The sequence below is a fragment of the Carassius auratus genome, chromosome 34, assembly GCF_003368295.1.
Source record: "Carassius auratus strain Wakin chromosome 34, ASM336829v1, whole genome shotgun sequence".
Lineage (NCBI taxonomy): Eukaryota > Metazoa > Chordata > Actinopteri > Cypriniformes > Cyprinidae > Carassius > Carassius auratus.
In genome coordinates this window covers 21,875,448-21,903,087 of record NC_039276.1, presented here as the reverse complement: position 1 = coordinate 21,903,087, position 27,640 = coordinate 21,875,448, and the positions used below count along the sequence as shown (strand labels likewise).

Below are 27,640 nucleotides of genomic sequence, written 5' to 3'. Positions count from 1 at the left end.
CAGATACTAGGCTTGGTGATCAAACTGAAATCGCTGTAAAAACAAAATCAGGAATTTGAAGTTGAGGAAGATGGAGTTTGAAAGATGTAATGGTTTAAGAGATGACCAGTGCTTCCTCCTCCAGGGATCCAGCTCACGGATCACAATCAGTCAATGTGTTTCTCTCTCCTCTGGTTCAGACAGCCCTGTACTTCACCAGAGGTCAAGAACGTGCCTTCAGTGAACCACTAATCCAGAGCTGTTAGAGAACCAGTCATGATATCACAGACACAAGCAGTTTGAGCTCAGAATCACACCATGGCGGAGATAATGACACAGAATACCCCAGGGTCAGTCTGCAGCATCCTCTGCTCCAGAAAGGTCAGCTATCTTCTCACTGTCTTCCCTGTGTATCTCATCTATGAGTCAACTGACATAATGGCCCACTTCATAAAGGCCCAATTTAGTGTTTGACAACATACTACATTTTACCCAATCTCTCTCGCTCTCTAGTGGAGGTATTTTATGATTGTCGAGTCTATAGGGCAAATTTGGTCTGATTATATAGAGACTAACCTGGTTATTTAATGTAATTTCTTGTGCTTTTCTGTTTGAGTAAATGCCTGATGATGGTGGCTTTCTGAAAGTCTTCTTACTTCATCATTAAAAACTACTCACATTTGTTTAAGTAATGCTTTTTCTGCAAGATAATCTGATGTAAAAGATTATATTGGTACAGCAAATTAGTTCCAAGACCGCATGCCCTTACCGAAAATAAGTTTATTCAGGTGTGCTATTAGTATCCTTCTTTTAAACTAAAATAGGAAAGTATGCTTTTAGTTTACTTTTTATGTACTTCTCAGAAATGGCCTTTATGTACTCCTAAGAAATATACTTAAAGGGGGGGTTGAAATGCTCGTTTTCACTTAATATCCTGTTAATCTTGAGTACCTATAGAGTAGTACTGCATCCTTCATAACTCCAAAAATTCTTTAGTTTTATTATATTCATAAGAGAAAGATAGTCTGTACCGATTTTTTCCGGAAAAACACGAGCGTCTGTAGGCGTGACGTGTGGGCGGAGCTAAAGAATCACGAGCGCCAGTAGGCTTTTGCGTTGAGAGCGTTTGGAAGCTGTGACACCGTGAGGACAAAACCAACCAAAACAAACCATGGCTAACAGTCAGATTCAGCGTATATTTATGATCCAGAATCAGATCCAGAGGCTGAAATTTAACAAGAGAGCCGCAACAACAGCGTCTCTATGTGGTATGTACTGAAACTGTATATATATTTGCTTAGCGGTTTTGGAAAATGACTAAGTTCCACTTTGTCGTCTTTTTTTTTTTTTAAGCTGTACATGTGGAAAGTGCAGTTTGATGACAACATCGCATGTTGTTTACTTGATGTGCTTACGCGCCGATAGCTAAGTTAACAACACAGAGATATTTGAAGCCGTTTTACTCACCGCCTGCGGTTCCAACACACGATCGTGACCCTTTTTCATTGGGACTGCATCATCCTTAAGAAATAAACGATGTGCCAATCCGGCGTCAAACTGGGCCTTGTTTGTAAAACAAGCATCTTCGAAATGCAGGGAACAAACACAAACACTTGAAAACTCCGTTGATGCTCTGTAAAAATAAACTCCATCCACTGGTCCCTTAATGCTGTTTCTCTTTAGGTAATCTGTGCAGGGTTGTCTTGCCCTGGCAACCAAAAACACACTCCTTTTGTGACATTTCGTGACGCTCTCGCTCTGATCAGTGATTGTCTGTGCTCAGCGTGCTCTGCTATACGGGAGCGCGCGCTCTTCCGGGAGAAGTGCCCTAGGACCCATATAAGGAAATTCCGCTCCATCTAACATCACACAGAGCCATACTCGAAAAAAAACTTTCCGAAACTTGTGACAAACCGGAAGGAGTATTTTTGGAACAGAAATACTCCTTCAAACGTACAACTTAATTTTTGAAACTTTGTCCATGTTTAGCATGGGAATCCAACTCTTTAACAGTGTAAAAAAACTCAGTATGCATGAAATAGCATTTCACCCCCCTTTAAAATGACATTTAAGTATATTTGACTTCTACTTACAAGAAAATGTGTTTTCATTATTATACAGTAGAGGGCGCTAGTACTCATCTTCTCCACAGAATTTTCACAAAAAAAAAAAAAAAAAAAGTGAAGAAGAAAAAAGAAACAACAGATTCTAACACATGTAATCTAAGGATCATCTGACACAAAACTGTAATGTTATGGAATAAAATGACAGATGAAGAGGTAATAATTACAATCAAGCTTTGGGATGTTGATCGACTCCATCTACATTTTGATTATCATTCTGAATCCAGTTCATAGTCTTTTTTCAGCTTTTTGTTCACAATGTTATTTCTTTATTTTTTAACACATTAAAGTGTTTAAAAAAATCATGCATGAAGCTTGAATAAAATGTTTTTGTTTACAAGCAGAGACTCTGTTCTGTCTTTGGATGTTTTGTATCTTCATATATATATATATATATATATATATATATATATATATATATATATATAAAAAACAAAATATATACACATTAAAATCTAAACAGGGACATAGTAGTATACTTTAAGTATGATGTAAAGTTCACTTAAAGAAAAGTTATGAGTATACTTGCAGTATAAACCTACTAAACTAGTAGTTTACTGGGACTATACTTCAAAGTGTACAAAGTGTTTAATTAGTAAACTCTCAGTGTACCTATAAGTTCACTTTTAGTTTAACTGCAGTACAAACCACAAACATAGAGGTAATCCCTTATGAAACAAAAATATATTGCAATATATTGGAAAATATCATGTAATATATTAGGCATATATTCTTATATATATTTATATTTTTCCAATATATTGCAATATATTAAAAGAGGCAATCATTTGCATATTTTGCGATATATTATATAATATATGTATCATCAATATATTATTAAATGTATTCAAATATATTAAATATTAGAAAATAAAAAGGGAAAATAATATATTACAATATATCACAATATATTTTAAGAAATATATTGGTAAATATATTTTCCTTTCGTAAGGGAAACTAGTTGTGTACTCACAGTTTGCTACTGTCATACTTAAAGTATCCTTTAAAAGTATACTTTTATTTACTAGAAAGTGGGCCAATTTAGTCCCAAGGAATATTGAAAGAGTACACCTACAAGTATACTACTAGAACACTGATATATTTATACTTGCTAAATAAAGTATACTTAAAAATATACTTGAACTTTATTTTGAATATTCATTGTAGAAATTAAATTTAACCCTTCTCTATTTCTCATTATGTAAACGACAAATAATAATATATTATTAAGATGATAAAGTATTTTTTTATTGATTATAGTGCAATACATTTAGTTTATTCTGATTTAAGTCATAATTTAACTGGTAGGCTGGTTTGAACTGGAGACCATCTAAAACCTGTTTTTATACAGTCTCTGTCTTAAACCAGTCTATGTCTTAGCTTTAAACCAGCTACAGTACCAACCAGTTTAGTCTGATTTTGAGTGTTTTTATTTCTCAGCAGGGGTTACAGTCCCGCAAACCTCGAAATGGTCCGGCAAAATAAAATAAATAAATAAATAAAACAGGCTTGTTTTTATTGATAAATTAATTAGCATGGCAGCTTAAGGACAGTTTATGATCACGTGAAAATGTTGAAACTTGATGCAATTTATTTGAGATGGTATCACCTGTGTTTACAACTGAAAGGAAAATGTTCCTTACATTAAGTCTGTTTTTACACGAAGAGACATTTATAAACATGTAGCTGCTGTCTCATCCGGGTATCGTTCAGGGAGCAGCGGCGCGTCCCCTGCGCGTCCCGAGAGTTTCTCCAATGGCGAGAGTGAGCGGAAGCACGTGGGTAAACAGGAAGTAGTTTCGGCATTTGGCGGGTTGAGAAGAGAAGACGTGCAGAAATGGCGGGTGAGTGTGAAAACCCCTCAATAATAGCGGTTGTGTTTTATTCGTGCAGCTGCTGATGTAAAGCGCGTGTGTTTGTGTGCAGTCAGAGCTCGAGCGCTGCTGTCTGCGAGCAGACGATCACATAAACACAGCTTTAGCTGCGGCTACATGCTAATCATCAGCACACGTGTGTTTACACTGTGCTCTCTTCGTCTTTTATAGCAGATTTAACTTACTAACACACTCGAGCGCACACACCACACAGATAAAACATGTTGAGCAAGTTAATTCTCTGTGTGCAGTGTAGCGAGCATCAGCTCGTGCTTCAAAATATGAGATCACTTCAAAGAAACTTACATGCATATGATCAATAGACAATTTGTGTAGAAAGATGGATATGTTCACGATTAGATGGTTATAGACATGCATACACCTCAAGCATAATACCAGTAATGCAGATTGTTCTATTTAGCATTTTATAGCATTTATTTAATTTTAAGTTAGTAATTTAAAGCACTCAAACCCTGATGATCATGTTCTCCAGCATGATTTGAAAAGGGACAAATAGCAATGGAAGAAAGTCTGATGTTCAGCACAGTGTTATTGTATTGTGTATTACTGTAGTAAGTTATTTTCATTGTGTAAGTGACAGAAATGCTCTTGTTGTTCTGTTATGATTGACATGTTTCTCTGTGTTTCCCACAGCTGTGAATGACATGGAGAAGAAACTGGCAGAGTTTAAATGTGACACTAATGAAGCTGTTTGTCTGAAATTAGGTAAATCGTTTATCATCACTAGAGAAGAAAAATGATTTATAAAGCTAACTTAAATGTTTTTTAAATAATCTGTATTATATGTTTTTTTTTTGTTGTTTTTTTAGAATGCATTGTTATAATTCAGCATGAATTTAACACAGTTTTTTAGGGTTAGATTTCATTGATTGCACATTTCTGGACTTAGTAATGAATGATTCATCAATGGATGTTATTCCCAAGGGGCAAGGAACTCGACCGGAAGTTGAAGTCGGGTGGGGGCTGCCATCTTTTAGCAGAACTTCACTTGCGTTAGCATTCCCATTGACTCCCATTCATTTTGGCGTCACTTTGACAGCGAATAACTTTACATCTGAGGCGTTTAAAGACTCTGTTTGTCCATTATTTATTTCTAAAGATACACGACAATGTATAAAGGGCTCCATTACCTTCTATGTTACATTATGGCCCCGTATAAACAGTTTTTGTAAAAAATAGGCTAACGATTGCGTCATAACCACTCGGCTCTCTGTCGCATTACCGTACAGACAGGTGGAGAAGCTCGCAGGCAATTAACTTAATATGTCGTACTGGCGTTACATTTTAAAATACTATACAAAATAATTAATCAGAATACTTACTCCTGCTCACTCACGACAAAGAACTCCCCGCTCAAGCTCGCCGTCTCTGCAAGATTAACGATGGCAGTTTGCACGCACAGCTACTAGAAGATTTACATCTGGCAGACAGGTTGCTGACGTCGTCAAGCTTCGTTTGAGTCTGCGCGTCAGAAACGGAAGTGCTAAAAAACGCTAAAACTGGGCTTCATTTGTCTCAATTGAGTTCCAATGGGGTTGCTGTGTCCATTTCTTTTACTGTCTATGGTTATTCCAAATCCTAAAAAAGAGACTTTTAAATAGTGTTTCATCAAAAGTTAACTCTTCTTCATCAGAATTTGCTTCTGTTTTCTGGCGACGTCACATCGGTTGTGAATAGATAGTGTTGACCAATAGCGAAAAAAAGTTATTTATGCACTCTTTGAACAAACTCCTATTTGATCTAATATGTAATATCCACCTTCAATTATATATAAAACCGTTCATTTGTCTGATGCAGTGCGTTTTCCAGAGGATATAGATGATGAAAGCACAACATTTCACCCTGAGTACACTCATCAGCTGTTTGGAGATGAGTATGTATCACACACCACTGCATATAATATACTCTTATACATGTTTATATTTACATGACATGTAATCGTGTATGTGTGTTTCTTGGCACCGCTGTTTTGATCCATTGCTTCGATCCCTGTGTTTTGTGTTTGCACAGTGAAGTGGCGTTTGGATACAAAGGTCTGGAGATCCAGCTGTACTACAGCGCAGGGACCCTGAGCACCCTGTTCAAAGTCAAGTACACGGCCAGGGTCAAAGACACCTTTGACTGTGTGGAGGTGTGTCATATCATCTCACTGATCATGTTCACCTGATGCACACAGTCCAGTGAAAACATACATTCACATCACAGAGTCTGCACAGACGTAGAGCAGAAGGTCTTTAGTGTCATCACAGAGAGGAACGCTGTCAGAGCTGACTATAGGATCAGTTATACGTCACACATCAGTTGTTTCTTTACAGCACACATAGGACTAGGAGCCAGTCCATGCAGACAGCAAACTAGGGGTGTAAACCGGATGGTTTGTCACGATACGATACTATACGATATGATATCAATTCTCATTACCAGCGATATTATATTTTCCAATACCTAAAAAAATTATATGATACGATTACGATTCGATGTAGGAGTATATCGATCAATATATTGATATTTTTATATTATATATCTATTTTAAACAACCATCTACATTTTACTACTCAAAATATAGACAAACATTTATCTTAATTTTTTTTCATTGTGTAAATAAACAGTTGGAAAAACAATTCTGACTAGCTTCTATGGGCTCGGTGCAAAACTTTTTTTATTTTTAAAAAAAATTTTTTTTTACAGATAACCAAATTACAAGCAATAGCAGAAAATAAATACGGTACAACAAAGACACAAGTTCAGTAAACAGTGCTTTTCTGATTTTTCAGCTCAGTCTAAAATACATTGTAAGGTACGCTACAGAAATGTAATAAATGTAAAATAACTTCACAGTCTTCACTGAATAAATTAAATCTAGATTAATAATGTTTGACGTTACAAAGCTTTAGTCAGGATCAGTGACCACTTGAATTTTTTTGTTGTTGACAGCATTAGATTTATTATTAGTTTGCTTTCACTTTAAGAATGAAGCACGGATTTAATATACTGATACACATGCCTTTTCTTTCTCTAATGTTTACGCGCATTTTGCTGTAATTTTATCTGTATTTCTTCATCCATGCACAAAAAAGTAAACGAGCTCAATTTAGTTCCTCAAACAATCCATAGCATCTTTTTCGCTCACCTTGTGCCTTCAGGCAGTCCTTATATCTAGTCCTGATACGTGAGTTTGAGCGAGAATGCACCCGGTGGAGGTAATACATAGACAGAAATTGTTTGAAATTGTAGACAGATCCAAAAAAGTCTGACCTGAACTGTTTTAGCGGTCCTAATTATATATTGTGTGCTGTCACCACGTGACCACGTTTAGTGGTCTTCCACCTTTAATGATAGCCACTTAAGATGTTTATTGTGTTGATTTTAAGCGCTTCACCGTTGCTCATATTGGGTTCTTTTTCATCTTTCTTCCCCTCTTAGATGAAGATGTCTTTGATTAAAAGTTTTTTTTTCTGCATAATTGGATTCAGTGCTGTTGTTGAACCCCATTTTATAAAGAAGACACGTTCTCAAAGCTCTGAAGAGTCTTAAGCGCAGTTAGTTAATACAGGAACGCCACAATGCCAGGCTTTTATATTTGCAATTGAGCAGTTTGCCTGAGAAACGGTCTGTTTTTAGTATTTTCGGTGTGCTTCCATAATGCAGTGGGACAATAGTGAGTGTTACTGAGCTGCAGGTGCACTGATCCCCTTCTGATATTAGCTGATGTCTGAATGAGCAGGAATTAGCGGCGTGTTGCATTAGCCTTTTGTCGTGTGTTTTGTGGCTGTTGTGAATGAAGAGTCCTGCGACACAAGCGCAGCCCATCACGCGGCCAAAGGGCCCTGCTTAGCAACTTAATACAAAGTGTTCTCATGTCAGCCCTGCTGGAAATGGATACAATGCAAACATGGGTGCGCATTCTGCTGGGTAAAATATCCCAGAGAGGGTGAAGGAGGGGGGCGACACTATTGTCCCCCCCGGAGCCTGTGAATGGACAGGGCAAACTCGTTTGATTGAGTTCACTCACCAGCCTCCGAACACAGGAGCCTATTATACATGTCCGGGCTTTTATTTTTTTGTTAAGTCGAGATCAATTCATTGAATTTTATTGCCCGGTGAGAACCTGGGACACATTACGGTGGGGGGAACTTCATCTGATATTCATGGTTTAAGATAAGTAGTAAATGTATTCAATTAAGTGGTCTTTCAGAGGACGTACAGGAAGAGGGGGGCTGGAAACTCCTCAGCTGACATTGCTAATTGCCTAATGGGTCTCCTTTTTGTGCTTCAAAAATATGTATTTTTTTTTCATTTAATTCCTTTTTGCGCCGTGCCAATCACAGCTGAAGTATAGCTTAATGACAGAACAAAAGGGAATTACTCTGTTAGGGCTCTTTTGTGTTTGTATGTAAGGCCGAGCGCCGGGGGAATAGACGCATAACTCATAAATGTGCCACTTCAGTTTATATGATTAAATTCAGCTGCTTTCACTGTACACTAGACACAGCTGAGTTAACCGTTCGCGCTCTGTGGTAGGAAGCTTGAAACCTGCTTTAGATGAAGATGAATGCATGTTACCTAATGCATGTTAGAGATGCAACATTCTGTCTCGTGCATTGATCTTTGGCTTTAAATGGATAGTTCAGCACTATATTCTGCCATCATTCTCTAACCCTCATTCTATGTATGAATGTTCAAGCCATGCAGTTAAATCTGACCGTGACCAGTGGCTGTTCAGCGCCTAAAAGGACAAAAGACACAGATGAAGTTTCAAGTAATCCATATGCTAACTTCTGAAGTCATATTTAAAGAGATAGCACCCAAAAATGAGAATGTGATGTTTATCTGCTTACCTAATCCAAGATTTAGGTTACTTTGTTTCTTCAGTAGAACTCAAACGAAGATTTTTAACTCAAAACCGTTGCAGTCGGTCAGTCATATAATGGAAGTCAATTGGAATCATGGCTTTGAGAGTCAACAAAAATTAAACTCTGTTGTTCGTGACGATACATTGATGTGTAAAGACACAAAACAATCGGTCTGTGCAAGAAGCTGAACAGACTTTATATTGTATTTTACCGCAATGTCCGAACTGTCCTGAGCATGATCTCAGCAGCAGGCGCCTTAGGCTTCTTCTTCTTGCTTTACGGGGGATTGCAGACTTATAAGTGCATTACTGCCACCTATCTCTCAAATGGACCATTGACACACTATCTATCTCCATTAGGAGTGTCAATCATCACAGGAACACTTTACATTTTAAAATATATTAATCTCGAAATTGGTTGTTTGAATTGTAATAAAATTTCACAATATAAGAGTTTCACTGTATTTTTTATTAAAATAAATGCAGCCTTGGAGGGCATAAGAAATCTTAATAAAAATTTTTATTTCCTCATATACATTGTTTTTTTCATTGTTTTTCAGAAACAATCTCCATCTACATTACATAACCAAAAACGTGTTATGTGACCATTCGTGCACGCTGGGCATGTGCGTAAAAGTGTACACAAGAAGTCTAAGGAAAATTAAGGACGTCTTTGTGTGGACCGATGATGAGGTGGAATTCAGAGAGCTGCACGGGTCCGATTTTGTAAATCCGCACCTGCCCCATACCCGCAGTGCTTAAAACCGCAACCGACCCGTTTTCCGACAGCAGCACTAATTAAAATCCGCACCCGACCCGCACCCGCAATCAAATCAGTTAAGCCAATCACATTAGACACACTTTTTTCGAATTTTTTTGCCAGGTCATACAGAAGTTATTTATGGAAAAGTCTTTTTAAAATATATTCGGTTTTTATACATTTTCTTAATTTTGATCAATGTTTTATCAATCAATTGCCCGTATTTAATAAATAAGAAGCAAATATATAGCAGACAATGTAATAACCTTAGTGTAATTGACAATTACAAAAAAATATTTTGCTACCTAAAAGTTAAATATTTTTTTGTCACGCATGCATGCATTTCCCTCATATTAAATATAAAACGCATGTGGACTGATATTTTTCCAATGTCTGAACTCCTTTATTAATGGAGTATATAAACAGATGTTTCAATATATTGGTATTAAATGCATTTTCTGAGAATTTATATTTCACGTTTTTACTGCAAATGTCAAAATACGTGCTCTTTGGTCCATCAGTGCTTGAGTCACTGATCACATTAGAATAAAATATCTCATAATAAAATACAAAATTGACTGATTTATGAATGTATATGCATAGTTCTCATCAGTCAGAAATACAGATGAACGCTTTCATTTGTTGTATTTTTGATCCTGAAAGAAAACAGAACAAACAAGAGTGAATCATACCACTGTCTGAGGTTGTGCTTCAAGTCGAGCGCACCCATTTTAAAATCTTTCACAGCTGAGCATCGCGTGAGGCGGATCTGCCCCAGAGTGCGCATGTGAATGAGCTGCACATTTTCAGATGCAATTAAAAAAAAAACCCTGGATAGACTAGATTAGGCCCATATTCACAAATGTGTTAGTTATGGCATGAAATATCTGATATTCTGATTGTCAAATACATGCAAGTGGAAGTGTATTGTTGTTTAAACACCTTTATAACGATCGCGTTAGTTGAGCTGTATGCGCGATATAATTTTATGACACAAATTTTGAAATAGGCTTAAATCAAACACATTTTAATTCAGAATCTGTGTGTGTGTGTATATATGTATATATATATATATATATATATATATATACACACACACAGGAAAAAAAATAATAAAAACAGCTGGCTGATCTTTAAAGTCTGTTAACTAATGACTCATGCAGCCGTTGGCACGGTTGTGATTTTTTAAAAGTGGAACGTAGGCCTATTTTTACGTTTGCACGTGACTGTTTTGAACCCGTGTTCAGACCCGTGTTTCCCCTGTGTCCGACCCACACCCGTATCCGACACAGTTGGATATTTTTCAGCCGTTTCAGCCAAATTTGCGGGTCACCTGCGGGTACCCAAACCCGTGCAGGACTCTAGTGGAATTGTTACTCAAAGTAACTAATGAGTACAAGGCGGCCGAAAATGTCGATTGGGAGTCAGAACAAAATACAGTGACAAACTCGACAGAGACATGATATGGTTACATGGTCGTCAATCCTATGATACAAAGATCACATGGGCAGTTACACCATCATTTTCATTTTCATTTAAATGATAGGCGTAACCGTAGCAAAAGTTATGCGTTTAAAAACATGAGCAGTGTGTATTTTTTTCAGCGTGCCAAAATGACTTAATATTCTCACTTAACAGCTAAAATAGAAAAATAATTATATTGCTCCATGTCTTCAGTTACAAAAAAAATGCTATTTAAATCACGTTTGGTTAGAAACGCATATAGCCTTTTTTTCAGCTCTACATAAATACATTTTAAGATTCTTACTTACCTTAACGAGTAGTTAAAATCCAACAAATAATTCCCTCTTCTCCCGATCAGCTAAAAAAGTGGAGCTTATCACAAGTAATTTACCTAAAGCATAGCGACAGCTTATAGAAATTGATATGAATATTATGGACACTGAGCTATAACTTTATTACAACAACAAATTTGGAGCCTATGATACAAGTATGTAATAATTAAAAAATATATATTATAATAATAGTATAAACAGCACAATCTATATTTGAGTATGACAGAAACAACGTGATAGGAGCAGATTTCCCTCAAGCAAATTCTCATGTTATAACTTACAAGACTTCAAAACATTCAAGTTTATAACTGACCAATGTCTAAACACTAATTTGTAGCCGTCTTTGTAAAGAAACATGTAGCTTTGGAGCCTCTGCTGTGATGCTTTAGTAACGCTCACGCTTGCAGTGTGAAACAGACGTCACATAAATGCTGTTCTCTCGTTTCAAATGTTGGTCGTCATTCAAAGGCAGCTCGCTCTTTCTCTGTTTGCTCTCAGCCAGATGATGTGGAGGGGAAGGTCCGAGAGATCATTCCTGCTGGGTTCTGCTGTAACACAGATGACTTCATCTCTCTCCTGGAGAAAGAGGCCAACTTCAAACCCTTGGGCAGCCTGCTGCACACCTACAAAGTGCACAATGTGGAGGCGGGAGAGGATCTCACCTACCAGATACACAAGGTACAGAGTATCCCGCAGCACGACATGTTTATAACTGTATACCATGTCGCTTATGGTGTGCCTACTTGTACTTGTTTTATTTATAAAAAAAAAAAAAAGCACCACCACCAGTCCAGTCAAAATGCTCAGTTAAAATTACTAATATGCATTCAAACATGTTATCCTGTTTAGTCTGGCGAGTAAACAAACAAACAAAAAAAATTACTAGCCAATGGCAATTCATTTGCCAAGGTGTCCGTAGAGTTTTGTTCTAGCACATTTGCTTGTGAACACATTATGGAGTTGGTCTGCTGTTCATCGTTTCAGGTGGAGGTCTCATGTCCAGGGTTCAGGGAGTACCACGAGCGCTTGCAGACGTTTCTCATGTGGTTCATTGAGACCGCCAGTTACATCGACGTGGATGACGATCGCTGGGATTTCTTCCTCGTGTGAGTGTCTAAACCAGACCAGATTCAGATTTAGTCTGTATCAGCATTAAAGGATTCTTATATTTGTCACATTCACACTGAAAATAATCCTTAATTTCTCAGTTTAAGAACATTTGTAAAGACTAGGCACGACACCAACTCTTAAAAAGTCTCTCTAGAACAGTAACCCAACCGCTAAAAGTATAACAAGTGTCAAATAACACATTTATTAACAGAACAGTTTATACATACACAGCTGGGTAGATTACAGTTACTGATTACAGATTACATGAAAAAAATTGTGATCAGTAATATAATCTCTTAAATTACAAATTTTTGGTAACGTAATCTGATTGATGAACACTAATTTACCTTTGTGTTAAAGTTTCCTAGTAACACTGGAAAAAAAAATCACATCTTATGATTTTAAAGCATAGTTACTTAATACTTATAAATTTAGAAAACAAATACTGAAAATCAGGAAATTCACAGCAATATCACTACTAGGTAAAATATTTAATGTAAAAAAAAACAAAAAAAAACACTAGAAATGAAATAAGACTGTATCAATGAAAAACATCAAACAATATAGCTACATTGCAGACACAAAATTTGAAAAAGACTAAACTCACTCAGTGAGGACATTTCTATCCTTCTCAAACCATTTTAAGTGCAAAGTAACAATAAGGAAAGACAAACAATAACAACATTACAAAAAATAGTATTAAAGAGGATGAAACTCACAGCAATAACATTGCTAATATAGGGCTTGACATTAAGCTATTGCATGAACTTGTCCTTCAGACAAGTAAATCAATCATTCACTTGTCAGAGTAAAAAAGTTACTTGTCCGGGGAAGAAAAGTTTTTTTTTTTTTTTTTTTTTTTTTTTTTTTTTTTTTGCACAAATGTAATTTATTCTGAAGCAGTCTAATCAGTGCTCTATCAGGTATTACTTTAATCAGTATAGTTTTAATATTTGCCTTAAATTTATTGTGGTTACACTTTTTAACTTTAAAAAGATTAAATGTAGATGTCTACGTTTACGTTGAATTCTTACATGTGATCAATACATTAAATTAGAATAATAAGACATTATGGTTGTTGTTATTATTATTAAAATGAAATCAGTATCAACAAACTCCATCTGTCCAAATGTTTATTATTATTATTATTTTTTTAACCTTTATTTTTCCCGGAAGGTCCCAGTGAGATTAAAAGAAATCTCTTCTTCCAGGGAGTCCTGGCCAAGATGGCCGTATTAAAGTTTCACATAATTACAAAACACACAAAACAAATTCTAAACAGACAAGGTAAATACAAAAACATTAAGCAAATGTCACCAAATTAATTAAAACAGGCACACACTTCATTCATTTTACATCACAATATATTTTTAAACACATTCAAAGAAGGAATTCTTTCTAGTTGAGCAATAATTTGAAATTCATTCCACATTCAAGGAGCAGAGTAGAAGAAAGCTGATTTTCCATGTTCTGAGTGTATCCTAGGTACATTTAATTTAATGCCAATCAATGATCTAGTGCTATAGTTCTTTTTATACAGGCATAAAAGCCTAGTAATGTAATTTGGCAGCATACCCAACAATGTATGTAAATACTGTAAAATACTGTAAATACTAATATATGTGATTTCATTCTTTGATTTAAGGATGTCCAGCCCTACATGGTTATATAGCAAACAATGATGTGTATGTGAACAAGCATTTGTTATAAAACGCAACGCAGCATGATAAAGGCAATCTAATATTGTTAATAAATATATAGAAGCATGCATATAAATAATATCACCATAATCTAAAATGGGTAAAAAAAAGTACTGTGAATAATTTTCTCTCTAGCTCCAAAGGAAAAACATATTTTTGCCGAAAGAGAAAGCCCAATATTTTTACTAAGTAATCAATATGAACATCAAATGGCAACTTCTCGTCTATCCATATTCCCAGATATTTGTAGTTTGTTACTCTCTCTATATGCACGTCATCAACAGTAAGAATAGACGGAGCAGTGATCATGGAACGACTACGTGAAAAAACAATGTACTTAGTTTTGTTCGCATTTAAAATTTATTTCAATTGGAGTAAATGATGCTGAAAAGTATTAAAATAATCCTGTAAATTTCAATAGTTTGTGAAAGAGAGGCTGCAGCTGAATAAATTATTGTATCATCCGCATAAAAATGTAACTTTTTAGGTCCCTGCCCTAATTCATTTATAAAAATAGAAAAAAGAAGTGGCACCAGTAAAGAACCTTGTGGGACACCCTTCTCAACTGTTAACATGGATGAAACATAATTATCTATAGCAACACATTGCATTCGATCAAATAAATAATTTTGAAACCAACTCAAGGCCGAGTTACTATGGCCTATACTTATAAGCCTCTGCAACAGTAAGCCATGATCCACTAAGTCAAATGCTTTTGTCAAATCAACAAACAAGACCGCACAATGCTGTTTCTCATCGAGAGCGGTGATTAAATCATTAGTAACAAGTGTAGTAGCTGTTATCGTACTATGGCCCGCTCTAAATCCTGACTGAAATGCGTTTAAAATATTTAGACTAGAAAGGTATTCTTTCATTTGATCATTTACTATAGATTACTATAGACTTATGCTAAAACCGGTAATTTAGAAATAGGACGATAATTATTCAAATTAGAGGGATCTCCTCCTTTTAATAATGGCATCAAATAAGTAACAAAAATAAAATAAATCACTTCATATAAACAAAATAAGGCTCTTTCCATTTAAAATTAGAGGCAACCTCTGTATTTTAATTGTGATCCATCATTAGCAATTTATCGAAATCTAAATTAAATCGTGATCCAACATGAGCAGTTTATCAAAATCTAGATTAGACTATGATTTAGAAATTTGAAGCAAAAACAGAATGATTTGACTTCAGTTTTGGGAAAATATTCATTAAAAGTATCTGGATGAAACAGAAACATCAGACGCGGATCCACTCTCTGCCAGCAGGTGGAGCTTAAAGCGTTTCCTTGGTTACCGCTGTAAACAAAGCTGTGCTGCACTTATGAACTTTAGTATACTTCATACAGAGACAAGATGAAAATATTAAATACCATCTAAACTCTTCTAAAGACAGTAAGTTCCCCTCAGACATACATTCATATAAACTCCTACGCCTAACTGAATAGTGATTTGTTTAACATCTCAACCGATTTGAATCGTCACAATTGAATCGATTTTCAACAGGCTCGCGGTTAATTGTTACATCCCTGTTTAGCCTATTGCTTGATACTGACATACTTTTTGCATATTGTTTGTTAAAACTAATAAAGTTCTGTATTTTTAAGCACATTTTTTTACCACTTGATATGAATGTAAAACCTGACTCCAGGAGAAAAACCAAATGACAACCACTGACAGAGGAATGCTAAATAAAGAGGCTCTCGGATATTTCTAGATATTAATTTCCACCTTTGAATAAATGTGACTTGTTGGCAAAAACTTGAGTGAAAAAATCGAAAATCAAGTGCTCTCACAAAGCCAGCGAGTGCCGATAAGAAGGTAGTGACAATAAATAGTGAACCGTAACTTTCTAAAAAGTGCTTTCCTAAGTCTCTCTATCACACACACACACACACACACACACACAGGTGTAAAGCATCCGAACAAGCCCAGTTACATCTCTCCTGCCTTTGTGGGGCCTGTGGGACAAATTATCAGGCTGCTTTAATTATCTTTTCTCCTGCATTGAGGCAAATAGTTATTCCCTTTGTGTTGTTTGTCTGGTTTCTTTGCCTCTTGTTTCTTTCTTGAGTCAGGCCAAGAGGCTGAATTGAAATGTTGTTGTCCTTTGAAACACTGAATGAAGTCTCCAGTGGTAGAGAGGGGGACTCTGCCTCTGTTTTCTTTGCTTTGGCACCTATTAAAACAGACAATGGGCAAATGGACTGGAGTGATGTGAAGAGGCTAGATGCCTGCCTCTCTGCTCTAAGTTGCAGTGCACCAATTAAGTGCATAATGCATTCAGTGTCTCCAGCAGGTGCAGCGATGGGCCACTGGCCCTCGGGTCGGGTCGGGGGGGGGGTCCGGTGCACGGGAGCGTGCCTACGATTGACCTGCCCGCCTTTGTCATCTCTCTCTATCTTTCTGTCTTTCTTTCAGATTTGAGAAGTACAATAAGGATGGAGAGACCCTGTATGCGACGGTTGGCTACATGACAGTGTATAATTACTACGTATACCCAGACAAAACCAGACCACGTGTCAGGTAATTACTAAGGAAGCACGTGCCCACTATTTGCTTTATTCTGCTGAAAAAGGAAAAGAAAAGTACACATCTCTCTCTCTCTCTCTCTCTCTCTCTCTCTCTCTCTCTCCCTTGTCCCTAAAACTCCCAAATTACCGTCTTGCGTCTCTTGTGTGCCAGCCCCTCTCTAGGTATCACAAGACCCACGAAAAAAAAAAAAACGAAAATGAGTCTAATGTACTGATTGGCAAGACGTAGGAACGTTTCATTACGTTGCTCACTGCCGAATGAACAGATATAACCTCTCAGAGACTGATGATATCATTGCTTACTGTATCCGAGAATATTTTCAGCATCTAAAATGAGGCGAATGAAAGTGTGACCATCTGTATTAGTGATTCTTAAATGGTGAGTCGCAACCCAAATAGAGAATAAATGGCAATTTAGCACGTAATCGTGTCCAGAAGAAAAAGTCAATAATATGCATTTCATCTTTTGAAAGGAGTCATGCATCTAGTCACACTTTTTTTTGCGGCATGACAAATATAATATAATATTTAGCATGGTTTAGTCATATCGCACTAAATAATCATTTCATATCTTCCCTGTAAAGGCTAACTTTTTATATTTGGTTCACTAATTTCTAAGGCCTCTCAATTATCTACATAATCAGAACATTGCTGAGGAAAACTGTTCTCGTCTGATTGATGGTTTATACTTCTGTTCTCAAGTCTATGAACTTCTCCCTTCAGCTTGTGGTTCATGTGTCTTTTAGTTGTGAAATCTTTCCTGATTTATACGCAGAGAATGTAAGAATAACTTGTATACTGTTAGAAATATTTTAACTTGAGCACTTACTGGACTGAAGCAACTTAGGGTTACTTTATTATCCAAATCTAATTGTTTAGAAAAATCACACATCACATATGAGACATCAGGCTTTTGGGGTTTGATGATTATCTCTCAATAATCATTGGATTGCATTTTATTATATGTTTAACCCCCATAATAAAAGAACAACAACAAAAAAAAACTAAGGAGCTTTTTTCATAAAACTAAGCATTTAAACAATTACTAAGATATATAATTTTATGTAAGTAGTCTGTTATACAGTTATAAAGATCTCATTGACTTACCTTAAAAACTGTCAGAATTGTACTTTTGACCATATAAATATCAGCCTCTGAGGTTCAGTTCTTCTGGCTCAATAAATTTAAGACATTTTTGTTACTTTTGTTTGATTAACAATTTTGTTATGGTGATGTGTGCCACCTGATGTTCAATGTAGCATCACTAAAGCTTTTGTATTGTGTGTGTGTGTGTGTGTGTGTGTGTGTAGCCAGATGCTGGTCTTGCCACCATTCCAGGGAGAAGGACACGGGGCTCAGCTCTTAGAGACAGTCCACCGATACTACTGCACTTCTGCTAAAGTACAGGACATCACAGGTATGAGTCCACACGAGGCCTCCATTAAACGTTTTGAGTCATATTTTGAGCAGTTTATTTTAGTTTCAAGTTTTCTTAGAGGTAATGTTGGTCAGGATCAATATTACTGTTTCTCATAATTAAAGGTTAAAGATTTTAACCAAACCGTTAGTACTAAGTAAGTATTATCATTTGGCTTGTAACCTGTCCCACACGCTGCTACCCCTGTAGGACAAATAAATTACACAGTATAGATATATAGTAGCATGTATCAAATTAGTTTTTGGTCCCAACATAATTTAAATATACAATATGTCTAATGTACATTATTGCACAGCTCACTGGATTATTATTGACCATTGTAGTAGCATAGCTGGGGTGATGTAAAGTTGGCCTTCACTTTGCATTAGGGTACTTATCCTACTTTAAGATTCTGCAATATTAAACGGCTGACATGGTAAAGGAAACACAAAAACGTTTGGTTGACCAACTTTTACATGCGTTAATACAGCCAAAGTTGACAACTTGTCAGTTCCAGTACAGTTGATTATAATTTGGCTTTACTTTGGATTATTATATTGATCTTGGAAATCCTTTTCAAATGGTTTTACTTGAATAAAATTAATAATAATTATCAAAGCCTTGTGTCTTTAGAGCGTGTGTTCAGAAAGCCACCCTGTATGATCACACATCCATTCTAATGATATTCTGTCTGTGAACGGGAAGTGTTGAGAATTTCCTTTGGTAAGGCAGTAGTTGCCTTTGAGTTGCTCTGCCTTCAGTTTTGGGAGGTGAAGGGATGTGATGTTAATTGCCGGCAGTTTGCTGCTGAAATGTGCTGGCCACATGCTGCCGCTCACTCACCCCCTCAACAAAGACACAATTATTCAGAGAGAGAGAGAGAGAGAGAGAGACTGTGTGTGTGTGTGTGTCTGTGTGTGTGAGTGGGGGTGACCACACTCTACCAAATCTACCCAGCACTCACTATTTTACCATTTCTGTTTGTCTCTCTATGAAACTTATTTAATTAGCTAGCTAGCTGTGAAATTATCCCCCATCCCACCCTCAAAAGTGTGTAATTCAAGAAGTAGAACAATCTTGTTTGTTGACATGTAGTAAATAATAATAATAAACCAGATTTTTGCACTAAAAGTACACACATAATATTTAAAAATTTCACTCAGTCATACACTAATATAACATGGTAATAAGCAGCAGTATTTACCTGCATATATTTTTTACTGAATATAAGTGTTTCTCAACTGGTGGGTCGCGACACAAAAGTGTGTCTCAAGGATGTTCTGAGTGGGTCCTGAGGTGTACAGACAAAGAAACATCGTCAACATCAAAAACTGTCATTCTGAATGTTTTTCTGATGCGAGACGGTGATTTTGAAAGACGTGTGTGAAGCTGTTGAGACCGATGTCAGATGCAGTTTAAGTAAAGCGTGCCGGAGAAAAACGCGCTGTCTTGATTTAGTATCTGCAGTCAGATGAGATGTTGTCAGGCTCAATGTCAGTGTCATTATTCTATCACTATTTTCAGAACTTGCTACAAAATTAAAAGTCTCTCACCTCAGAAAAACAAGCTTTGTGCTGTCAGTTGTTATACTGTGTCCGTCAAGCCACTCTTCAGTTGCGCTGTGCATCATTTCATTAAAGCGCAAAAGAAACTATGAGCATGCAATGTGTGAAATAAGTCAAGTACCAATCAATCATATAACTGTTACTTTGGGTGTAGGCTGGGAAGGATTTGTATGAAGCTATGATATTCATTCTATTCAGGAAAAGTTTCCATGTTTCATTAACCGTTCATATTATTATTGTGTATTCACCAGGGTAACTGCTGTTTCCATAACCCAAAAATGCCATGCTATTTTCACTTTGTGCTATTTTGTATATGTTTAAATAACTGTGGTGGCTTATACCAACTTAACTGTATTAGCAAAAACTAGTTTGGGACTGTTTAATAGCCTCACCTTTTATAGGCTGTTTATTCATCAATGTTAGTCATATTTTTACAATTGTGTGTATGTTAAGTAAAGGAGTTGGTACCTGCATCAACAATTTTTTTGAATTTCCTATTTTTTTTATCATATATATATATATATATATATATATATATATATATATATATATATATATATATATATATATATATATATATATATATATATATATATATCCTAAAAAAGTGGATCGCGACTTGATGACAGTGGGAAAATGTGAGTCCCATGGCAAAACCAGTTGAAAACCACTGGCACATAACTCAAATGCCATATGGACTCTTCCATAATTTTTTTTTATAACACAAATCAAAATTGTCAGCATTTTAAATCGATTTGTTCAAAGTCCAATTAAATAAATCAAACTTTGCTATTCTATTGATATTTTTGCTACTGAAGATATTAGACTCTTTTAAAGCATACAGTGGCACCTGGACGTTTGGGAACCCCTTGAAGAATCTGCGAAAATGTGAATAAGAGAGATCATAATGCATTCTGTTTTTTATTTAGTACTGTCCTGAGTAAGGTATTTTTCATAAATGTTTACATGTAGTCCACAAGAAAAAATAAAGTTAAAATCATTAAAATAACCCCATTCAAAAGTTTGTGAAGTGAACCCTTGGTTCTTAATACTGTGAGTTGTTACCTGGATGATGTTCATGAGTCTCTTGTTTATTCTGAACAGTTAAACTGAGAACTGTTCTTCAGAAAAATCCTGATTCTTCAGTTTTCCAGCTTCTTTCGCATATTTGAACCCTTTCCTGCAATGACTGTAAGATTTTGAGATCCATCTTTTCACACTGAGGACAATTTAGGGACTTAAGCACAACTATTAAAAAAAGGTTCAAACATTCACTGATGCTCCAGAATCTAGATCTTTTCTCCTCTGTCTGTCTCTTCGGTCAGGGACTAACTACTATTATTTTAGTAAGGCTTTGTTTCCCCTGATTACCAGGGTAAACACGTGTCTAGCTTATTTCTCACTAATGATGCATTCAGCATAAGTAATGAGGGTTTTCTTGAAGGTTTTGTTTGTCTGGCGTCAGTATCTTCAAACTGTATTTTAGCAATTTGAAAACTTTCAAGACTCTCATGAGTTGGTTTTTTGTGATTGTTTGCCCCGCAGCGGAAGACCCATCTGAAAACTATGTGAAGCTGAGAGATTTTGTGCTGGTGAAGATGTGCTTGACTCTGCCGTCCTTCTCCAGTGAGAAACTCTCTCAGGGCTTCAGGGAAGAGATGGTATCTGAGGCCAGAGAGAAACTCAAGATCAACAAGGTAGCATCCCCTTGCAGGTTTACTTGCTTTATTATTTCTGCCTTTTTATTTATAGCAATAGTCAAGAAAAGATATTCGAGAGCAGTTGAGAATGAGATTGTAATAGGACTAATTTGAATGAATCAGTTCTTTTGAACTGTTTGTATTTAGTCAAGTCAATGCTATGTGATCATCACTGAAAATGTTCGCAACAGTTCCTGCGTGGAATTAAATATGCTTTGAAATGTTTAAAATTAAAAAAATATATGTGAAGCACCGTTCATTTTACATGGTTATATTGATGCATATCAGTTGAATTATCATTATCATACCACATATGTTGAATATTATTCTTTATTGGGAAACTATACTTTTTTTTTAACTTTTGTATTTTGAATACGCTTACTAACAAAAGCTTGCCAATTTTTTTTTTAAGTTATTTAAGACCTACTTCAAGAAAACATCAAACGACAAGAAACTGTATTTAAAAAAAATGTAATCTGCTCTTTTACCCAGCCCTATTTTTGCCATATTTCTTTGAAGCGTTCCTGTAGCTGTAAACTGTTGATTAAAAAAAAGCCAAGTGATTGTACAGTTAATCCTACAAAGAGTTTGTGCATTTATATATATAGAGGTAATGGCTTTGTCCTAATGGCTTTCCAACTTGTAGTGCTACCCAAAAGGTAGGAGTGAACATCGGTTTGATCTGGAGGCCACTGGCCATTAGCAGGTAGTGAGTGGGAGTGGTCCTAACAGTGACCCCTGTGGGACTCCTCTCTCTTTCGCTGCTCCGGCCACTCTTTAGCTGCTCCAATTATAACCCAGCATCCCCTTTTATGCCCCACAATCCCCTCTGTTCATGTTGTTTGTGAGTGATTATCTCAGGGTGATGCCTGTGGCATGGCCAGGCAAAAATGCTTGGCTCTCCTTGCTACCCTAGTGGGAACTGCGTGAGGTATGGTGGACCTCTCGGAGTCATTACAGATTCAGAATATAACTGTTTTTGCAGATTTCCTATATAGCTGTGCAAGATCTTGTCGCTCGTTTCTCTGTGCTCTCTTTATTTTCACAAAATCATTTAAAACCAATTCAGCATTTCATGTCCATGCTTTATTTGTTTGGGAATACAGTGTGATTGAATGAATATTGCACATCCAGCTGGTCATTATCATATAATCTGTGTTTATTTTGCAATGATGTTCTTCCTGGACTCTACTCACAGGAATTACATTGGTAATACATAATCAGACTTTCAACTGAAAGCAGTTCCACCTCTATAGTATTATATTGACAATGTACACAATTTGAACAAAATATTATTTAACTAAAGAATCCAATTGCAAGAAAATCTGAACCTCACATATTCTTCTCAAGATGCCACAGATGCTGTCCCCAAACATTAGGTTAAAAAAAGCTAGAATGTGTTAAAAGAAACAAAGCTTTACAGTATGTCTCTTGTCTCCTTCCTAACTTTCAGAAACATGCACGCCGTGTTTATGAAATCCTGCGTCTCAGAAACACAGACATGAGCGATGAAGAGAAAGCCAGAGAATTTCGATTGGAGGTGAAAAAAAGACTCTATGGACCCTACAGAGTAAGTGTGTGTTTTATCTGCTCATGTTAGCTGTAGGTCCGTCCCTGTTTGTCTACAGTGACTGACTGCTTTTAAGAAGCAGAATGACTGCAATCGGACTCAGTACAAGGAGTTCATTACCCATTAGGCGTAACTGCTACAACTCCCATGCAATGATTAGTCAGTCATAAAGCGCAGAGCCTGAGCTTCGTGTGCTGAACAGGGATTTCAAGGAACAACAAAACAAGTGAAGTCTTGCCAAAACAAACCCTGGCAGCGACTGCCAAGATGAGCCTGCTTGTATAACATTCTCCAAACTACAACATGTGAAATGAAGCGTTTCTGGACTTCAAAGAGAGCTGCACATTTCTAGCCCTGTTTAAATGTGCTGTATAAAAATGAACAGAAACAAAACTCTTTCAATGCTGATGTTCCGATATTCTGCAGGCTTTGTCTGGTATCATTTATTCATTGAGTGGCTTGAATAGTTTGCACAGTTTCCTGTGTGATCCTCTCACGCGGTGTAAAGAGCGAGAGGGACCCGAGGCCTTGCTCTGGGTTTGTTTGAGGGTATAATGGCTCACACCGGGCGGCAGCCGCAGTCTTCACATCCACACCACGAGCTCCATTCACAACAAGTGTCATTAGTACAGATTTGCATCTGATTTAAGCGGAGCCATTTAGCAGGAAGAATGCATCACCCAGTCACCTGCGCACGGACGGACTCGCTCTAATCCGCTCTCCCTGCATGAAGACATGCAGCAGTTCTGTGTCTCAGGACTGGAGCTGTGCAGTGTCACTAAATTCTTTTGACCTCGATACTTATCTTTCTGCAGGCTTGTGTATATGTTAGTTAGAATTTTAAGCAGTTTGACGCTGTATTTTAATGTCTTCAGTTATCCGTAAACCCACACAGCTTCTGCAGTGATTATGGGAGAAATTAAATCTATGTATTATTCTATTGGCCAATATATTTCAAGAAATACACTACCATTCCAAGTAAATTAATTTAATCAAGATTCAAAATTCTATTGATCAAAAGTTTCAGGAAAGATATTTATAATGTTACAAAACGTATCTTGCTGTGATATATATATATATATATATATACAGTATTGTTCAAAATAATAGCAGTACAATGTGACTAACCAGAATAATCAAGGTTTTTCGTATATTTTTTTATTGCTACGTGGCAAACAAGTTACCAGTAGGTTCAGTAGATTCTCAGAAAACAAATGAGACCCAGCATTCATGATATGCACGCTCTTAAGGCTGTGCAATTGGGCAATTAGTTGAATTAGTTGAAAGGGGTGTGTTCAAAAAAATAGCAGTGTGGCATTCAATCACTGAGGTCATCAATTTTGTGAAGAAACAGGTGTGAATCAGGTGGCCCCTATTTAAGGATGAAGCCAACACTTGTTGAACATGCATTTGAAAGCTGAGGAAAATGGGTCGTTCAAGACATTGTTCAGAAGAACAGCGTACTTTGATTAAAAAGTTGATAAGAGAGGGGAAAACCTATAAAGAGGTGCAAAAAATGATAGGCTGTTCAGCTAAAATGATCTCCAATGCCTTAAAATGGAGAGCAAAACCAGAGAGACGTGGAAGAAAACGGAAGACAACCATCAAAATGGATAGAAGAATAACCAGAATGGCAAAGGCTCAGCCAATGATCACCTCCAGGATGATCAAAGACAGTCTGGAGTTACCTGTAAGTACTGTGACAGTTAGAAGACGTCTGTGTGAAGCTAATCTATTTTCAAGAATCCCCCGCAAAGTCCCTCTGTTAAAAAAAAGGCATGTGCAGAAGAGGTTACAATTTGCCAAAGAACACATCAACTGGCCTAAAGAGAAATGGAGGAACATTTTGTGGACTGATGAGAGTAAAATTGTTCTTTTTGGGTCCAAGGGCCACAGGCAGTTTGTGAGACGACCCCCAAACTCTGAATTCAAGCCACAGTACACAGTGAAGACAGTGAAGCATGGAGGTGCAAGCATCATGATATGGGCATATTTCTCCTACTATGGTGTTGGGCCTATTTATCGCATACCAGGGATCATGGATCAGTTTGCATATGTTAAAATACTTGAAGAGGTCATGTTGCCCTATGCTGAAGAGGACATGCCCTTGAAATGGTTGTTTCAACAAGACAATGACCCAAAACACACTAGTAAACGGGCAAAGTCTTGGTTCCAAACCAACAAAATTAATGTTATGGAGTGGCCAGCCCAATCTCCAGACCTTAATCCAATTGAGAACTTGTGGGGTGATATCAAAAATGCTGTTTCTGAAGCAAAACCAAGAAATGTGAATGAATTGTGGAATGTTGTTAAAGAATCATGGAGTGGAATAACAGCTGAGAGGTGCCACAAGTTGGTTGACTCCATGCCACACGGATGTCAAGCAGTTTTAAAAAACTGTGGTCATACAACTAAATATTAGTTTAGTGATTCACAGGATTGCTAAATCCCAGACAGTCAAGTCAAAGGTAGACACTGCTATTTTTTTGAACACACCCCTTTCAACTAATTGCCCAATTGCACAGCCTTAAGAGCGTGCATATCATGAATGCTGGGTCTTGTTTGTTTTCTGACAATCTACTGAACCTACTGGTAACTTGTTTGCCACGTAGCAATAAAAAATATACTAAAAACCTTGATTATTCTGGTTAGTCACATTGTACTGCTATTATTTTGAACAATACTGTATATACACAAACACACACACTTATTTAATTTCAATTTAAACTTACGATTCATCAATTCAATTCTGAAAAAAGCATGTTGAACTGTGACTTTTTTTAATTTATTTATTTATGATATATCATCCTTAATTTATTTTATTTTTTTCACATTTGAATTTCTTTCTTCTGTGGTACACAAAAGGAGATATTTGCAAAAAAATCTACTAGTTACTCTTTTTCTATAGTGAAAACATGTTGTGTCTAGCAGCTGTCATGACCCCCATGATAAAAGTGATATATTATAGAGCAGTATTTTAGTGAATAGCATTTTACACCATTCTTTCTACTGTGGAGCTCAAAATGATCACGATTCTTTCTCACACAAAACTATCATGTCTTCAGAAATCTTGATATATAGTACTTATGGAATTATTTTATGGCTTTTCATTGTTATTATTGTACCACCCTTTTTGGAGCTTAATATGTTTTAGTTACTGTTTGTGTTCATTTTATGTAAAAGAGCAGCGTGAACATTCTGCCGAATTTCTCTTTTTGAGTTCCACAGTAGAATGAATGTTAGATGGGTTGTGGAACTTTTGGAAGATTTTTGCAAAATTTTGTTGCCAGAGACTTTGTGCAGTGGTCTTTATCTTTTCATCTTATTTCTTTATATTTTAACTTGATTTAGCTGCATGCGTCTCGATTCTCCTCGGAGGTTATGGTGATATTAGTTGATATGTTGCAGAAGATGTGGGTTGATGTGATGTGAGCAGTGGTAATGTGTTGGATCAGAACTGCTCTCATCATGACACTGTCCAGGACCGAGAGCTCTGGCAGCAGAATAACCGCATACACACCAGACGAAAGAGACCGAGCCAAAGAAAGAGTGAAAAACATGAGGCTGGAAGGGAAATAGAGCAGGATCTGCAGACACCCCCCCTCCCCCCTCTTCTTCTTGAGATCTCTTTGCTCAGAATGTGTTGTCTTCACAACATCTCGTCTGTGTGTGTATGCAGTCAGGAATGTAGGAGGTGATTTCATTAATGATGAACTTTGCCCTACATTTCAATACACACTTGCTTATAGGTCTCACAACATCAATAAATATTATTGATATAGGTTGCATTGACACTGTAATGTACAGATCTGATATTTCGCCTGCTTATATTCACTTTGAACATTAATATCTCTTAAGTGTGTGTGTGTGTGTGTGTGTATTGAATTCATGTTTCGTCAGTCTTGGTTCAGTGCCAAAGCTTCTCAACAACTATACACTCAATTTTTGTTCACTGCTCTTTTATTTCTCTCGCTGTGTTTTTATGCATGAAGTTTAGCTGTGATGTAATCACATGTGCCCTGGGGTTTCTGTTCTATGGCAGGTTTTGGATGGGATCGGGTGAGCTGCTTTGCATCTTATTTTTCTCCTTCGCCGTACTGACACCTGTGTATTTTCTCCCAACGCTTTCGTGTAGAAAAACCAGCGTGATCTGACTAAGATGCAGAAGTGTTTGAGGCCAGAGGAGTTGGCGTCCCACATCAGCCAGATGGACACGAGTCTGCAACACGAGGAGCTGGAGAAAAGCTACCAGGACGTGCTGGCGGAGTATCGCAGAGTCCTGGAGCGACTGGCGCAGGCGTGAACACACAGAGACTTCTGGACAGTCCTGGAGAGACACTCACACACTCACGCATACTGTTCTATTGTATCCTGCGTTAATAAGGGTTTAAACCTGACACATCTGCATTTGTTACTTGTGTGATACACAGATGATGGGCATTATTCACATAATGAGAGAAGAGTGCATTGAACTCTGAAGATTTTTGAGTTGATGTTTTTTCCATCAAACATTTTCCATGAAATGTAAAAAATGTAGATTTTGAAGCACTTCCTTTGGAAAAACAAATAAAATGTTTTGTATATTGCTCAAATGTACGTCTCTGGCAATGTATCTAAAATAAAAACATCTTAAT

At 36.7% G+C, this 27,640-nt stretch overlaps 1 protein-coding gene across 2 annotated transcripts; it reads left to right on the top strand.

Moving 5' to 3' along the window:
* Positions 1–3,827: 3,827 nt before the first annotated feature.
* Positions 3,828–27,598, top strand: hat1 (histone acetyltransferase 1). Of its 2 annotated transcripts, none has more exons than XM_026218642.1 (11): positions 3,828–3,946; positions 4,631–4,702; positions 5,795–5,870; positions 6,008–6,128; positions 11,904–12,083; positions 12,390–12,511; positions 16,642–16,746; positions 18,065–18,171; positions 21,282–21,433; positions 22,890–23,006; positions 27,142–27,598. In XM_026218642.1, the coding sequence occupies exons 1-11, from the start codon at positions 3,940–3,942 to the stop codon at positions 27,307–27,309; spliced, it is 1,227 nt and encodes a 408-aa protein (XP_026074427.1). In that variant the 5' UTR covers positions 3,828–3,939; the 3' UTR covers positions 27,310–27,598. The 2 variants fall into 2 exon arrangements, with proteins under 2 accessions (XP_026074427.1, XP_026074428.1); XM_026218643.1 differs by having other exon boundaries at positions 22,890–23,010.
* Positions 27,599–27,640: the final 42 nt, after the last annotated feature.